Source organism: Battus philenor, unplaced genomic scaffold (genome assembly GCF_028537555.1).
Source record: "Battus philenor isolate CCGP_79_NKW_IND1 unplaced genomic scaffold, ilBatPhil1.0.hap1 SCAF_19, whole genome shotgun sequence".
Classification (NCBI taxonomy): Eukaryota; Metazoa; Arthropoda; class Insecta; order Lepidoptera; family Papilionidae; genus Battus; species Battus philenor.
Window position 1 is genome coordinate 4,566,861 of NW_027181681.1, and position 18,675 is coordinate 4,585,535.

The following is an 18,675-nucleotide window of genomic DNA, read 5'->3' on the forward strand; positions in this document are numbered from 1 at the left end:
AATCTTAAGCTTTCAAATTTGCAATAGTGCAAAAGTATAGGTGGAATTTAGGACTTGATATATCCTGAAATTTGTAAACAGAAATGATACTTTGCTCTATACAGTGATACTTGTACATTTAAAAGTACAGTAAATTCTAATTTGGTTCAGAATATAGTTGCATATACAGCCTAAAACTAATTAGAACATAATAATAAATTCTTATTATTTTTGTTTTGTTCTTATAAATTTTGTCATGGAATTCTGCTCAAACTGAGAGATATAATAGAGGTCTAGTGAGTCCTAAATATATTCTGAACTGAAAACCAAAAATTTTTTGGATTTCTTTATTGAAGATATTTAAGAGAAATGGATTAACTATGTGATTTACCAGATCTCTAGTAAAGTTTTTAGTTTCTCTTATATCGACTGGTAATATTATTTAATTTGATATTTAAGCATTGGTTTGTCATTGATGTATGTGTTTGATGAAGGTAGTATGCAATATACTGCATATATTTTTATGTTTACGATGTAAAATACCAGATGCATTGTATAACACGATTTCAAAACTGGCACCAATCGCTATTAAGTTTAATTGAGATATAATTATCTTTCTGCATATTTATTATAAAAGTGTTTTATTCATTTTAAGTATATAAATGAATGTATGTGATTTTACTTTTTCATATTAGTATGTATAGCTATTTCTTGTAATATATTATAAACCGTAACTGGCACAAACTCCTATTCCGAAAGAGAAAGCCTGATGAGGATCTGTGGAAGGCATATATTTCGAATTTTTGGTCTTAGACTCAAAGAGCTCCAAATGAAGGCCATACTATCCATATCTTAGAATCCTTAAGTACTTCAGTTATAATGCTTGGAGAAATTCAGAAAATCTGGAGAAGGTAGTTGTCGGTAATGTAAAAAGTAAATGCAATAGATGATAGTCAACTACTTGCTGAACAGTTGCACTCATGAAAACGTGCAACACTACCGTGCATGGCAACTTACAGAAAACAGCATTGACAAAAATGGTAGCGGATATTGACTTGATTGGCCACGACCTTCCTAATCACTGATAAAAAAGAAGATGTCTTATAAATTGTAGCGTTGTAAGGAATCGAATCCCTGATCTGTGTCCTTAACAATTATCATAGAGAATTTATTAGTTTATAAAAAATAACAGACTTTGATGTTAACATTTGCATTTGACGCATCGAGTTTTAATTTAGTTTATATTCAATTTCTGTACCTGAAAAGATTTCTGTCGTAAAATCACTCTAATATTGCGATAGTTGTATTTTGATGTAGTATTTAAAAATAATCCATGTCTTCGAAATACTGGTATTGTTACTGAAACCACTGTACTGTGTTAAGGAAAGTGTGACAAGGTTGAGGCCGATGAAAAAAAAACTACGAATTGCGAAGCTGACGGCGGGTTAACGTAGCGGCCGATACTTCCCCCTGTCTCGGCGTGCGTATACCTAAGACGCGGTACAGCGGTTTCTGTAGCACTACAGCAACAAGCTCGATAACAGTGCAGCCTAGTAATTTCGTTTTAATCATAAATAGGTGATTTGTCACGAACAGCTAAACAGTCTACATTACATATTGACAAAATTCTGTTTGTTTAATATAGTATAATTGTCTCTCTAAAGCCAATAAAATGTTTTACAATTAGATGGGTCATTTGAAGGCATATTTTAGCAACAGCTAATTAGGATCCCCTAATCAATCCTACGTCTCGTGCCAACTGCGCGTTTCGGGCGGGCATGTAGATTTGTTTTGCTTTCATCGTGGGTGACCAGGCTACATATACTAAGCCCCCGCCCGCCATGTCAAGACAGAACTGGTCTGGGAAGGAAATATTCTGATGATGGTCACGGTTCTATCTTCGGTTATTTCTTGAAATAGTGCGCAACAATATTCAATGCTTCTTCCTTTGCAGCCTCATGAACCCATGCGGATATGACTTAAATAAACTACGATTAAAAACAAAGTATTTGATATGAAAAGCGCAGCATAGTCTACTTCCACCCACCAGGTGTACAGATAACTTACTTAAGGCTGCCGGAAAACGCTGGGTGCAAGCCGCTCTCAATCAGTTCTATTGAAAATCTATGGGAAAGGTCCAGCAGTGGAGGTTTTACGGCTAATTTGATGATGTAAATTCTCTTAGGTTTTGCCTAAAATTCACAAAATTTTATTTTACAGCGCTTTCTTTTACACGTAATTATTTTGCTGCCTTTTCAATTTGAAATGTCTGTTGAGAAGCCCCTCGATAGACTCAATCTGTCCCTTGTTTCCCAAAACGGCCCAGGTGGACCCCAAGAGATCCACGAGAGACTACCGTCGAGTCTCTCGTGGATCTCTTCTTTCTCTCGTCTTTCGTGTGTCTTTGTATACTTCGTTGTCTACCGTGTGTCTTTTTTTATCACACTGACACCTAGTCACGGAAAAAAAATTACGTATTCGTGCTTACGAATACATAAGTTTTGTTGACTACAACAAGACTAATAAATTAATCATATTTAAATGGGTGTCTGTCTGTTAGTAGATTTATGATTTCCAATTAAAATGAAAAATGTTTTAAAAAAATTTAACGATAAGACAGAAATAAGGATTTTATTTTTTGAAAGAGCAGAGTAGTGTCATTCAAATGTCTTCCGTCGAGTTTCACACTGTTCAAAACGGAGCCTTGTGTTCTACGCCACATGCTTTAATTACACACACATAGTTTAATTTAGCTGATTTCATGATATTTTCTCTTAAAAACTTTCAAGAGTTCGGATTTTGTTATTGCAAACACTCTCTTTGAGATAGCTCCATGATAAATCTATTTGAGTTAGGTCGGGTGACTGCTGTCGCGGTTGTACGCTTGGGTGTGTATTAAGAAAACAAGGGGTCCGTTTTGGAGACGTTTAGAAGTTAAAAAACCCGGCGTCTGTTGTGGCACCGTTTCTCGAAGCGCGTCGTCTGTCACGGCGGCTGTACTTGGTGACCCATTCCTCATACAAACTTATAATCTTGTAGCTACGTAATGGCTGGCGCTTCGACGACAACTTCGATCTAGAGTCTTAGATAGGACAACGGATGAGAAAAGTTTCAGCTAGTGCCGCCTAATATTGGCATAACTAAAAAAGGGGTTCTATCGCCTTTGTATGGAAGTGACTTTATCCATAGTTTTGTTTAAAGCGCCTGTGTAGTCATCGTGTCATTAAAATTGTCACATAGTGTAGTTAAAATTTATAGTGTGTAAAAAAAAATTGGTTTCACCGCTAAACAGGATCTCTTAAGATTTTAATTGCTTTGTCACTATATACCCAGTCCTTTTTTTTCTTTAGGTTGATTGACAGACAGGTACGTCGAGTTGCGACCGCAGTCATAGGGAAGGTCGCGAAAAGTCGTTGGATACGGGCAGTGCATCATTGAGGCGATCTTTGAGGGTGGCCTTGCAGTGGGCGTTTATCGACTGACATGATGATGGCAGATACGTGTAGAAATTTTTGGACTTTAATAAAAATATTTTCTAATTACAAAATAATTCAACCATATATTCCGTCAATAAACCTTTGAATTCGAGCACTGCGACATTATTGAATTACTTATAATAGCGGACGCTAGAACCGTGTTCCGGCTTAATTAATTTTGCAAAGTGGAAGTTGAATGGCGTGCATAATCTTATGATATTAAACGTCGGGTATTTTAATCACTTCCATTATTTATATGAATGAATGGCGAATATTTGCGGTTTGAATTTATCAGTATATTATTTTGTGTTGTAGACAGACCTATATATGAACAAATATATTACATCCACGAAATATTCGCATTGAAGGCTAAATAAAGTAAATTCATTAAAATAATTTACAAGATAATGTAGTAACATTCATTTTATGATTTACTAGCTGACCCGGCGAACTTTGTTCCGCCTTAATGGCAATAAATAAGCAGATTGTGTTTTTTTTTTGGAAGAAATACAAAAAAAATTAAATAACTACATTAATCATTCATTATTATTTCTGTATTTTAGTACATAGGTTGCTCTTCACTTAAGTACCTTGTGATACACGACATTTTTTGTTTTATTATCAGGCGCAAAAACAAACAACGCAGATGGTCTTCCGACCCGTGAACATGCCACGTATAATTGACCATGTAAAAAACATGAATGTTCTAGATTTAAACCACAAACTTTTAAGGATTGGCCTTGAGCTTTGTTGATGGTCGTGGCAAATGCAGGACGTATCGGAAATTGAAGTCTTTTAAATTCAAACGGCATATCGGTTGGGATCATCGGGATCCTCGGAATGAGAACTTCCTCACCTTTGAATTTTCCTATCATTATCGTAGCGTAAATTACATCGTTCATCAATTTACTAACCACCAAACGCGTACCGTTGCAGTTTTGGTTGGTTTATGTTTCGAAGCATGATTACTACGGAGCCAACCTTTAGGCGTAAATTGTGCGGTGGTAAGCCAGGCACGTCCAAAGAGTTTAAAAATTCAATTGGATAGTTGGTGGCTTCATCTTCATTTGTGACGCAGTCAATAGATTTGAATGAATGCATTGTTCCAATGATCTTATTTTGAATTATGTAGTTCAGGTCATCTACATCTTTATTTTTAGCCGCTAAAATTGCTCGCTCACTCAACCATTTATTATTTTTGTAGTTAGAAATAATAATTGGAAATACATTGTTGATAAGTTCGTCTTTTGATGAGACAAAATTACAGAAATTATTTGGAAATGATATTAATCCGCTCGATTCATCGACAGGTACTTGACCATTACCGATAGTCAGCAATTGCTCCGAAAAATCTTCAGCAGATGTATCATTAAGCAATGTAACTCTCATGTTTGTTGTCAGCTGCAGTTTCTTCACATAGCGCCATAGATTTGACGGTTTGAGGCAAGCGTTTATTTCATCGGCAGCCGTAGATCTTGGAATTACTGGCAGTATTTGGCGGAAATCGCCAGACAGTAAAATCATTGCTCCTCCAAAACATCTCGAGTCATTGCGTAAATCTTTTAATGTTCGGTTAAGTGCTTCTAATGCACGTTTATGCGCCATTGTGCATTCGTCCCAGATGATGATTTTCGATGCCGCTAAAACTTTGGCCATTGCTGAGTGTTTTGCAATATTACACGTTGGTTCTTCAATAGTTTGAAGATTTAACGGTGATTTGAATGCTGAATGAGCCGTACGGCATCCTTCTAACAATGTGGCTGCTATTCCAGGAGAAGCAACTGCAACCGCTATGTTGGATCTCGCCCGAACAGTTGCTAAAACTAATGACATAAGGAATGTCTTGCTAGTTCCACCAGGGGCATCTAGGAAATATAAACCACCATTTTCATCAGCGATTGCCTTCATTAAAGTATCATAAACTTCCATTTGTTGGTAATTTAACAGGGGTACATTCCTTTGAACTACTAAATCTAATTCCTGGTGATCATATTCACGTTCCCGTTCCAATTCTCGATTAAATGCGTCATTCATTTCACGATTTGGCGCTGGCATTCCTAACCTGATTAATAAATTACCGCACATGAGGTAACACATATCTTCGATCAAGAGTAAAGCACGATTATGTATCTCCTCATTCATCTCAATATCGTGATTTCTGGAACTGACACGACTTTGATGTAAAATATCTTCTGACATACTATCCTTGTATTTGTGCCACAGGTTACATGGGTTTGATGGAAAACATGTCGAAATTATGATAGCGAATAATGTGCGTATCTGACTTGGAGATGCAGAGATAATGGCTTCAGTGATTGTCGTATCCCAATGGGTATCGTTTTCTAATAAGTTCAATTCTTCACATGCAGCACGATATGTTGGGAATATTACACCATTAACAGTTCGTAGTGTCTCAAATGAAGTTGGCCTACGCACATTTACCAGCAACAACCGCAAATAAAAACATTCATCATTCTTTGGATGAACTGTATACATACGACCAAGAGCATCAGTAGAACGCACATCTGGATACCCAGGAACCGCATCACCTTGCTTCCGTCTTTGAAAATTCTTGGATGAAGCATTCCAAGTATAATAACGTGGCATCTCCGAGTAAAGCAAAGTTCGAGCAAACTGATCGCTTTGGCAGATTGCAAAAAAACTGGTCCATGTAGTTGCTGGAGGTGTTTCAGCACGTTGCGTAGCATTCGAAGCCGTGAAATATACTCGTTGACCATTCTCCAGATGCACCGCCAAATGTATAACAGTAGGATAACGTTCGTGAATTGGAAATGCGAATATACGCCAAATCGCTTCATTACAGTTCACATAACGACCAACTTGATAGCGTGAAATTTCATCGTTGGTATTTGAGGATTGCAATCCAAAAACCGCCATATCACTGCCTTTCGTGACATATTTGCAAATATATTTTATGGACTTAACTGAATTGCAGTATTCAACGTTGCAATGTGTCTTGAACGTTTTAGAAATAAGTGGCGAATATGGAACAATCCAACTGCTGTCGATAACGAAATCTATTCTTTTCACTTTCGTTGTGACAGTTCGACCGTTGTCATCTGGTGATCGACGCCGATACAGCGGATACCCATCGTTGCCAGTGACAGTCTCCGCCGTTAATTTCCGTGGATATCGTTTAGAGCACTTTCCATCGACCATGCAAGGTGATTGGGGATTGATGGCACCACACGGTCCATGAATCATATTAGTAGTAACAACATCATGTAGCTCTGGATCGACTTCATGATCAGGAATCTCGGCACATATGATATCATCTATTTGGTCAGGCTGAAGTCTTTCCACTAACCAAATAAGAATGTGTGCGTGCGGCAGGCCTCGCTTTTGCCATTCGATTGAATACATCCAGCATCGAGTATCTCCAAAGACGCGTTGTTTAACAATAAAGTTCATCAGGGACCGAATTTTTTGCCTGAATATACGTGCTGTGATGTCGTGTCTATCATTTGATGTTTGTCCGGGAAGCAGCAATTGAGTAATTTCTATCCATTTTGGATTACAGGTAAAAGTAATAAAGAGATCTGGCCGGCCGTAATGACGAACATATGTCATTGCATCTTGTGCATATTCATGCATATGACGTGGGCTACCAATGTACGTCGCCGGCAGAATAGTTAATCGACCAATATTAGCTGCATTTCCTTCAGTACTAACTGCATCACGTAAATGGATGTACTCCTCAGAACGCAGTTTGGCTTGGTTCAACCTAATAAATGTTAAACGTTCCGTTTCTATTTTTACATACATGTCAACGCAATATTGCTGAAACAATCGACGAAACCGCAGCAAATAGTTGTCAGCATTTTAACGAATCATCAAACGATATGCATAATAATTCATTGAGCTAACTTTCTTTGTAGTTTCTTCACCTGAAATTCAAAATTTGATAATTAACCATTTCAAAGACAAATAATACAGACATTAACCATTATTAAGATACTGATACTTTACCATTCAATGGATTTATCATTTTAATATCAAAATAATATCCATCTTCTCCTTGCCAAATCATCAGTGGGTATTGCAATGCGTCATATGATCGATGAGTTTCAGATATTTGTTGCAGTTGCCCAGTATCGCGACGTGTAAGCACAATATCGCGTTTTTCCAATTGTTCACCAACAATCAGGATGGCAACTTCGTCTACTGTTGGAGCATTAAATGTGTGTTCGTGTGTTCCAGATGGTCGTTTATCTGCTTTGACGACAACTTTATAGTCATCATTTGGCATTTGCTCTACCGCACTCTTAAACAACCTGACCAACGCATGATGTTCATGAAGCAGACACTGCAAGTCTTGAATAATTGCTCGCTTCATTCCTGCATTGATCCCTAGGCGTCGATTAAGTTGTTCTTCCATGTTGCCCATGAAATATATTTGTAAAAATTTATTCTGTGTATCTTCGAAAGGTAGTAATGATCCAATTCGATGGTGGATCTGTCTTTGTATCTACAAAATAAAAACCAGACAGTATTAACTGGGTTATAAACACTTTTTCTGTGGGAAAGTAGAGTTCAGTATTAGCAAATATAATACATACCAATAGGTAAAGTAAGTTATTCTTTAACTACATTCTATGTAAGTACAAAAATAAATACCTTAAATGTCGGATTAAATCCTCCTTCTTCGATAATGTCTGCCCCAAATGACGTCATTTGGAAACAACTATTGTATTTTCGAGTATTTGCAAGAAAGTGGCGTGATTCTTGTGTTTCGCCACAAAGCAATGAATGCAATGGCTCATGTGGCGGCGTCAACACTGGAAATTCACTTTACCATTAAGGCAGCATAATCCAGGCGTTTCTCCGGAAAACTTTAATGCACCACAATACTCGCAAATAACGTCCATTTGCCCAATGCAAACGCTAGGATGCAAGCTGTAATCATTGCTGCAATCGTATCCAAACGCTGCTCGATTCAAATCAGCTAAATATCTTGTTCTGCGTCGCACATTATCTATTTGTTGCCTTCTGTTGTTCGCTCGACGATTCTGCATTGCCAACCGAGCTGTTTCACGGGCTGCTTCACTTTGCTCTCGTGATTGAGAAGCACGAAGTCGAGCCATACTATCGCGGCGCTGTTCACGTGCAATTTCTTGTTCTTCTTCAGTCCTTTCATTTGCAGTATTTTGTATTCTTCTTGCATTACGGCTTTGTCGGGAAAAATTCGATCGTCTTGGTCGCGGCATTATTAATTAAACTTCACTTCACTTCAATCCACTTGTTAATTATTTATTTAATAGAAATAGTTTTAATATTGATTTCTTACAAATATCAAATTGTCATCCATACGTCAATACATAGCTGTCATTTTACGTCAATTACATAGCTGTCATTTGCGTTTTGTTATTCCAAGTCTGATTCTTTTTTGTTATACCACGTTTTATAGTGACTGACGTTTCATGTCAAGTCACACGGGAATGCTGTCGAACGGGATAAAAAGTGTCCTATGTCCATCTCCTGGCTCTAAGCTACCTCCCTACCAATTTTCAACCGAATCTGTTCTGCTGTTCTTGAGTTATAAGTGGTGTAACTAACACGACTTTCTTTTATATATATAGATATGAATATTATACTTAAAATATGTATTAGGGGGACCGGAAAGTAATGTCGCTTTCTTAAGTTAAATTCAAACGACAATTTTTTTTAATAAGTTATTATTTCTTATCAACAATATAATAACTTTCGTTATCAACAATTTTTGCCATCTAGTAAACATTTTTTTAATGCCGGAGCGGTACTTAAATATCAATCGGTTTTTCTATTAAATATGTCTTCAGAAACGACATTACTTTCCAGTCCTCTTAATATATCAGCCCCTTTATACATAATGCACGATTACCAGCTCTTTTTAAACCTGCAAGCACTTGTGAAATTTAATTCTTTAACTATATCAATCTACATCTTTTACGGTTCATTTCCGTTTTGAAATCCGACAAAACTTGTTGGAGCTACATCAGACAAATGATGATAATATATTATAATATAATATAGTTTACTTCTTTTCCATGTATGCATGTTATTTATGGGATAAACTTACACACAACGAACAATGTTCTGTCGAAGAAGAAATGGTTCAACAATTTTCAATCCAAAAAAAGCGAAAAAATCTACGATGGGTATTAATGTTAAACAGTATTTGCATTAGTTTACGTTTACTTCTTTTTACTGTCGCATCGAGAGTGAGTAAAATACACCACTTAATTTTTTAATGTTCAGAAAAAATATTTTTTAGCAATTAAGCGATTTTACAATATGATTGCTACATAATTAAGAAAAGGTAATAAATACTGTCTGACAGACAAGATTGTAATTTAGCTTGAGGCCAAGTTTCCTGTGTTGCAACAACATTGTGTTTTCTGTAACACTCATTACACCGTGGCACTAACGAAGACCTCGCGTGTATCAGCCACATGGAATAAATAATGCGCGTAATGAATCACGGCCACCCACATGCAAACAGTTTTAATTTCAATTTTGCAACGTACATGCATTGACACATTATAGAAAAAAAATAAGTTGTCAAGTTCAAAATATCTTTATTTAAGTAGGCATAAGACAAATATATGAAATCATGGAATAAAACAAAACATTACATACAACAATTATTCACAGATATATTGAATAAAAATTTAAATGTTTATTAAGACTATTTAGTCTATTAATTAATTTAAAATCGATTCCATTGCAATGTATGTATGTGGAACACATGCATATATACATATTTAACTATTTATATTAGTACTTACTGTATTTGGATATAAAATGTCGCTGATTATATAGGATGTAGCTTTAAAGCTTTTAAACCTATTCCATATCTCTGTATAAAGTGCTCACTCTGAAATATGTTACTTTAACTTATTTTTTCAATCGCAATGTGACAGGACAATAACTTTTAGTATTACAAAGTCTACAGGGACTGAGAAAACAATATTTATTTTTAATATCTAGTGATCCGAATTTTAAAAATCATAGATTTTCGATTAAGGTGTACGCATTAATTAAGACATTGAGTTTAAATGAGCTACATTTACCCCTTTGAAACTTTACCAATTACACCTATACCTTTTTCTCTGTAACCCGGAATTATCGGTTTTAACTAAATTCTTTAAAATGGCCCCTCGTTTTTATTTCCATTTTGCCGTTAATCGCAGCCACATACCAGTCACTTTAAATGCCGTTTAACTAGAATCAGCCATTACCCCTAGGAACTATAATTTGTCTGATGTAACATGTTGGAGGACATTCACCATAAAACGTTGCATGTGGGACGCTACCCATACGTCTTAATTAAAATTTTAATAAAAATAATATAAACGCGAGAAATGTCATATATATTGCATTACAATAAAAAAAACCGTGTGCGGGGCACGGTACATCTCAAGTGGCGAGGGATCGTTGAAATGTGCTATCGGTTCAGCGGACCTTTGTTTTTATAACAAAAATTTCAATGCGCCCGCGCGCCAGCCACAGCAGTTTACATCCTTTGCCCGAGAGAAGGACCCTGGCCTTATTCGCGTTCACTAGCTAGGTGACACCTCAAGCACCGACGCACATTCTTTGTGTTGGTTGCGTTCACTAGCTATGATGTCTCACGTGCAGGAGCCTTTTCAAATTTACGTTATAAATTCTCGTCTCCGTTTTTCAACTTCATTGTCGGGGCATCTTCAAAACCACGCCACAATCTTTATATCGCCCCGTACCTCAACGGGGTAAGTGTTGAACAAATATTATAAAAAAACATTAATATTAAGTAGCGTTAAGCTATAAGTTAGAGCTCAACATTTTGACTGTGTTCATAGTTCCATCATTATGTATTCCTTATTATTTTTCAATTTGTTTATCTCTTCTCTTTTTTTTCCAAGGCTATAAATTTTGTTTCGGTTTCTGCTCATCCCTCATCGCAAGCCATCTCTGGGTTTACTGTCAGCGGAGCAAATTGCACATATATTTATTTATATGTATATATGTATATATATGTCGTTATATATATATATATATATATATATTTATATATATATATATATATATATATATATATATATATATATATATATATATATATATATATATATATATATTACTGTAACATCTATTTACAGGTGCGAGTTTTATTATTAGAATAACCTTCGATCTTTGAGGTTAAATCTATTCGTACCTTGCAGCGGCACGAACACATCCTGTCCGCCTGTTCTGTCCTGCGAGATCGTTCGGCTGCTTACCCCTACCATCAGGGGAGAACCGATATGCGGTAAAAAATCAGACCAGGCCTTCTACCCACTACCTTTTAATAAAATATATTTTTCTTCTGTGACCGAATTCGCTGTTTCCTTTTACCTTCACCACTCACAGCAGAAACGGTACAGCCATATACCAAAAATGAATTAAAACTATCTACCGGTATAGTAACATTATTTAAAATACATGTGTGATATGAGAAAAAAAATTTAGAAAAGGCCTCTTTGTTGTTAGAGGATTCGCAAAGTTTGTATTAGAAGAAAGGCTCTGTGTATTTTACGGCTTTAAAGGTTATAATGCATATTTAATGACAGAGCTTCTGCTTTTACGAGTCCTCTTTGGGCTGAGTGCTTATACAGTTAAGCTTTCAGTATTCATTTTTGTTATATATATAGAACTAGGTGCAAATGTTTTGGGAATTAGATATTAATTGTAATAAGAGACCACAGGTGGTATCTTCTCCAAAGGATAATTAAATATTTATTTGCTTATCTTAACTTCTGGTAATTTATGAACTAGAAGTAGCAACCTTTTATTTCGTGCTACTGAATAAATAATCGTTAAATAGTCCAAGCAAAGCATTTTACAATAAAAATCAGTGTAAAATTAATTTAAAAGTTGAATTTAATAAATAATACACCCGGACGATAAAGTAAAGGAAACGTGTATTTTAAGCTAACGGCTTTACAAATACATTCTGTGATGCAAGACTGTTAAAATTTGGTACAGTTCTTGGTACCCAGGCTGAGTTGGACTAACAATCCAGTGCAGGATTGTGCGGGACTGCCTTTTTTAACGACTGCTAAAAAGTCGTTACTCGAAATCTCTTTGCAACAGCATCCGTGCACTATTCCAAATCGGTGAGACTAAATAATAGGACACTCACTACAACCAAAAAATATAAAATATATCCGTTGCGTTGCATAATAATAAAAGCAAAAATTACGTTTTAGTCGCCCTCCCAATTTTATAATGAAAACGTAATATAATCGTGTTCGTTAATAAATTCGCCTTGGGGCAAATGTCATATTACTCGAGTTTGCTTATTAGAAGATCGTCATGATGTACACACAGTTATATCTTCCGATGAATTTTTTTATATGCATTGATTGAAATATAAAATACAAATTATTCAAGTGTTATCATTGTCATATAAGCCGACAGACGCAAATTGCACGGCATAGGCCTCTTCAGAACATCGCCACAATGATCGATGTGCGGTGCCCGCATTCAGCTACACAAAAATAAAAATAAAATCGAAAAAACAACGCTAAAAAAGAAAAATAAAAAATAAATTTCTTTTAATGTTATTTTAAATTTAATTTATTGCATTAAATATTTTGTCTTTACAACTTACACTGAATATTCTTTCTGAAAATTCGTGTGGTAGCTCCATTTCCCCGATTCATATTCATTTTTTCGTGTCACATGGTTTTTTGCTGCTAAGAAGATGAATAAAGCGTGTAAAAATCGTTACTTTTGTCTGGAGATTTGGTTATTATATTTTGGTATTATCAAAAAAATATAGTTTTTATTAAAAATTAGTAGTTGTTTAGACAAGGCCAAAGACTCGTGTGCCAAGCGGTCGTCTCACGATACTTAACAAAGTTGGAGTCTATAAGTACTTGGTTGTTTCGTGAGGGGATTATAACTTTGTCGCAGCTCACCTGCGTCCATTAGTTATACGACTGAAACGAATAACAGTTTTGTACAGGTTTCATCTCAGCACCTGACTGCAGGATATTTTAAAGGAACTTGATTCGTAGCATAAAGCAGAATTGCGAAAGTATAATAATTCGTCAAATTTTGATTTGGTCGGTTTGGTATATTGAACTCATCGGAAAAAAGGTATGGATGCATACAGTTAGTTTTGCTGATATTAAAAAAGGTTCCATTTTCAAACTCGGGAATAAGTAAGTTTTTGTTCCGATGTAATTTTCATTTGAATTTTTTTCGGTCAAAATGAGTGAAGTTTTTTGACCACAAACATTAGTACCTAGTACTTAGCGAAAATAAAGTCCTTAGATGGAAGGTGACAACGCATCCGCTATGTAGTTATTACCTTGGACGTTCAAATCACCACCTATTTCGCTCTCTTCAAAAATATTTGGACAGTCCAAAGAGAACTATTTGTGGCGGTTTTTTAATCAGAATTAACTAAATTATGTCAATTAAAATAAATGAAATGAATCTGACAATCTGGTAAACAAATACCTTTTATTACAGTAGGTACTATAATATTTACTTTTTTATAAAGTTGGTGTGAGATGTAGTGATGTATGTAGTTGACAATCGCGTAACTGAGAAGCATTTATACAGCGTGTTGGTTTTTGGAAGCATTAAATTTAAATAATAAAAAAATACATACCCCTAAACGATTATTTCATTTGAATTTGTTCGATCAGTATTTTTGTTTTTATGCTGTTCAGCAATCTTAGTTTTTAATAAACTTTTATATTATATTAGTATTCTTTCGATAATTAATGTTTACGATGATTTGGAAAAAATGAGACGAAACGTCAAACAACGTCAGACGTCACGTTAGAGTCTACAAGAAGATTAAAATGAAAACGGAACCGTTGTATATAATGATCCACTTTGATGTCACACGTTACAAAGTAGTGTGCACCTTTGCGACTTGTCTTCAGTCTTTCATAAATGACATTTCTAATTAAACTCCTCACATTTTGCGTAAAAGTAATTATGGAATTTATTTTTGGCCAATACAGCATAATACTTATTATGTTAAATAATTTTTGCGCATTAAAATTATAATTTGAATGTCGATTTGAATTAGGACACCGTTAATCACTTTGTCTTCTTTCTTTGTCTGCTATTGCGTTAGGGTTGTAAATTGTAAACAACCTTTGTATACATATAAATATACACCATGTCACTCTCGAATATCAACCCCTCCTTCCACTAAATGCGTACACCGGTAGCCATGCATTGTTTACTTTACTACATCTTATCCAGGGCGTCCAAGAACTTTGTTTTCCAACAGATATCTTTCAATTGGGGATGTCATGTAATACATAGAGACTGAAATGATGAATTTATATGGAAATTTCTTCATGGCATAACCAAATTTAGCTCTTAATTAGCTGCCATGAGGATATGCTTTAACATTAATACTATTTTTGTGTGGCTATGTAGTTTATACAGAAGTTGAATACATTGTTAGCCGTGCAAGGCTGTTACAATTTCATCTGACTGATAGCTAGCTAATTTTTCGAACCGGCAAGCGCAGCGTAATATGTCCACCTATAAGATGGACCTTGTCGGGGTTGTCGGAAGATTCTGGATATAGACCGCTTTGGATATAGATCGTTCCAATTGGAAATCTAAAGGGGAAGTCTATGATCAGCTGTGGACGATCTACGGCTGAACTGATGATGATGAAGATTAATCAAAGAAACGGCAGTCGTAAAACTTATCACCAAAGACATGGTTCAAAAAATATAAATTCAGAGCCCTTTTGCTAAAACGTAGGTTGATATTTCTGATAAAAATATAAACATTTGTATTTGCGGTGGAGGTTGATGAGTACGTGTTATTTTTTCATTTGTCATTATTGTTAAACTTAATGTGATCAATTAAAAATAAATGTTATTTCGAATAAATATTCTGCTTACATTCAATTTTAGTAATATTCTAGTAGAGAAACCAAAAACAATGAAAAAGGTATCAGACAACTGTTATATGTTAGTTCGAAAAAATTAGTTAATTAATCATCATATCAGCTGATAGACGCCTACTGCAAGGCATAGGCCTCTTCCAAGGATCGCCACGTAGACCGGTCTTGCGCTGCCCGTACTTATTCAGCGATATCGCGCGACCATTACGTCATCGGTCTACCTAGTGAAGAGCCGAGCCACGTCGTGTCTAACAACTCGTAGTCGCCACTTAAGAACCTTTCCATTCCAAAGGCCGTCACATGTTTGAGCGATATGCCAAAAAAAAAAATAAACTTTAAAACTTAATTAACCAATATGGCGCCTCTGTAACCTGATTGGGTACAGTGAAACAATTGAAGGTAGTTGTAATTTTTTTTACTTATTGCTGCTGTTACTGCTCGTTGTAGTAGTCAATTGGAACAGTGCTTCGAAATAATTAGTTCATGCCGATACAGTTTGAAATCTGTATCTGTGAGGATTTGAATATTGTACTATAAATGTGCATAGAGGTAAGTACTCACTAAAATTATTTTTAAAGTTTAGCGTAAAGAAAATTTTATATTTTATATATGGTTTTTTATATTGCAAAGACTTATTTTCAAATAAAATATAACTGTTTTGTTTCATATATTTACATTGAGCATGGAATCGTACTGTACCTAATTGTGTATAGCGGCTGAATCCATATAACGATTATTCGCCTTTTACTACTTTTTTACTATTTGTCTTTTATTTTTGATACCATAAATTACCAAGGGAAGATTTATATTGGTCCTATGATGACGATGTTGGTGTTGAAATGGTATCACGAACCATGTCGAGACAAAGATTCCGGGACTTGAAAAACCATCTTCATTTTGCCAACAATGATGAAGCAATTAGTACCAGAGACAAGATGTTTAAATTACGGCCACTGGCTAATACTCTCATGAATAAATTTCTACAATGGGGTGTGATAATATTTCAATTGATGAATCAATGAAATTAAAATATTTTGGTCATCATCCTCCTAAGCGATTTATCCGAGGAAAGCCAGTGCGGCAGTAACAGCGTATGTACAATGGCGACAAATTATGACACCATTGAACCCTTAGAAACTGTAAAGCGATGGTGTTCTATGCGACGTGAAAATGTTTATTTTAGCAAACCAAAACTATTTCAAACATACATTAGAATTATGGGCGGTGTGGATGAGTTCGATCAATCAGTATCACTATACAGGGTCGCGATTCACAGAAAGAAGCGGTGGTGGGTTTTGTTTACCCATATGCTTGACATGGTTATTGCTAATGTCTCGCATCTACATGTAATGAGTCACAGTGATAGCATGAATCAGCTTATGTTTCGACGTTCCATTGCTAAGTTTTACTTACGCCAGAAAACTCAACATAAGGCTCAACCTTCTTCATCTTTCGTACCAGGATTGCCTCAAGATGGTGTAGGATATTATCCCAAAAGATTGAAAAACCATAACGATGTATTGTATGCCATTCAAGAATACGTTGGCAATGTAAAAAATTACTAAAAACATTGTGTGTAGAAAAAATTTGTTTTGAAATTTTTCACACGTAATACGCTACTGTGCTCAATTGGGTACCCTCTTTTAAAACGGACTCAAATTGTAATTTTCAATTTTTTTGTTGATTTATTGTCAGCAATAAAATAAACTTTTCGTATTAATAAATTTTTTAGTTTTATTTTGGCGGTTAATGGGTAAGGAAAAAATAAAATTAAGAAAATTAAAAAAAATAAACCTTTAACTTAAGAAGGCGTGACAAATGTTTGATAACGATGTTAATTAGTTTATATTTTAGAGTTAAATTTCAATATAGGTCCATTAAATCTTGTTAGGATTAACATTATTGGAGGCACTCTGCGTATGCTTGAGTAGTTATAGTTGACAATAATGTAGGCATTCGCGATATTTTAAAGATACAAAATAAATTCAGATTTACAAGGAAGAATACGGATTCTGAAATATTTATTTAAATCTTATGGTTATCAAAATCCTGTAACACGGTTTGGTAATGGCAACTCCTATTTCGGCTGTCGAATAAAATGACGAAAATGTTTCGGGTCTAATTGCTATATTTAATTGTTTATTCACGAAGGAAATTGCTTTCGGACTAATTTCATTTATAATCCTAAATGAATTTTCATTTACAATTCTGTTATGTTAATGTAGAACACGTTAATCAGTTCTGATGAAAGAGTAAAATTACTTTTGTGTTAGTGTGAAAGTGTTTGTTAGTATGTATTAATCGCAAACGTAATTTTTTAAAGTAAATATTGTGCATATTTAAAAAATAATTAACATATAATACAAGTACGAGAAAAAATGTATAATTTTAGGATAGTGCAGTAATTTTTTCTAGTACAAGCTAATTCACATTTTCAAAAACATTGAAACGTGTAAATATTAGTTTTATCACTCACTTATATCAGGAAAAAAATAAACTCGAAGACCACAGAACTAGGGCGAATAATTACTAGGACCATTTCATAGAAAAAAACAACGAGGAATAAATACATATTGACTTATTTATTTATGCAACCGTACACTATAGATAATAACTAAAAAAAGAAACAATATGTAAAGAGGTACAAGAGGCAGTCGGATCGCTCAAGGCGATCTCAACCAGCCACAATCACAGTATTGGAAGACGCGGCATGCGTGATAGAGGGCATGGTTCCTTTTGCGCTTCTTGCAGATGAAAGGACGAATCTGTACTGAAGCAAAAAATGCAACTCAGACCAAACTTCGGATGAACTTCGAACCTAGGGAAGACTGAAAAGCTTGCGACAGTGGCAATCGTCCTGGGATAAGTCGACGAAAGTAAAATGGACGCGTATGCTAATAATACCAGACCTAGAGCCATGGTTGAACCGGGATCATGGAGAGTAGAACTACTACCTAACTCAGATAATATCCAGCCACGGCTGTTACCGTCAAATATGAAGATTCACTTGATTGTCCTAATTAGGTCGGAATGATTGAAGATACAGGGCACGTATTGTTCATCTGCTCCTGATTTATCGAAGACAGGAGGTGTTGGGAAGGAGGTGTAGGATGCAAAATCTGTCTTGTCTATTCTCACCTTGGACCTGGGAATTTATGAGCGCGTAATTTATGACCGTGTTAAAGAACTTGCGAAAAATAGAGCAGGAGCGGAGGAAGTTGGTCTGACAAGCAGCTTTATCAGGGAAAGCTGCGGCTAAATCCCTCCCGCAAAGTAATGCCTAACGGCCATGACGTGACGACCAGG

At 35.4% G+C, this 18,675-nt stretch overlaps 1 protein-coding gene across 1 annotated transcript; it reads right to left on the bottom strand.

Moving 5' to 3' along the window:
* Window positions 1-2,042: 2,042 nt before the first annotated feature.
* Window positions 2,043-8,640, bottom strand: LOC137921650 (uncharacterized). The gene is made up of 4 exons (XM_068764454.1): window positions 8,499-8,640; window positions 7,344-7,363; window positions 4,770-7,256; window positions 2,043-2,171 (listed from the first exon to the last, which is right to left on the bottom strand). The coding sequence occupies exons 1-4, from the start codon at window positions 8,638-8,640 to the stop codon at window positions 2,043-2,045; spliced, it is 2,778 nt and encodes a 925-aa protein (XP_068620555.1).
* Between the last annotated feature and the right edge of the window lie 10,035 nt (window positions 8,641-18,675).

What these genes read in the sequence shown, in the direction of transcription:
- LOC137921650 (XM_068764454.1), bottom strand. Translation starts at nt 8,640, where the DNA reads ATGCAAGAAGAATACAAAATACTGCAAATGAAAGGACTGAAGAAGAAC. An exon ending in GCAGCCCGTGAAACAGCTCG is followed by an intron (nt 7,364 to 8,498) that starts GTTGGCAATGCA and finishes TTTGAATTTCAG; the next exon opens with GTGAAGAAACTACAAAGAAA. An exon ending in GTGAAGAAACTACAAAGAAA is followed by an intron (nt 7,257 to 7,343) that starts GTTAGCTCAATG and finishes CGATTGTTTCAG; the next exon opens with CAATATTGCGTTGACATGTA.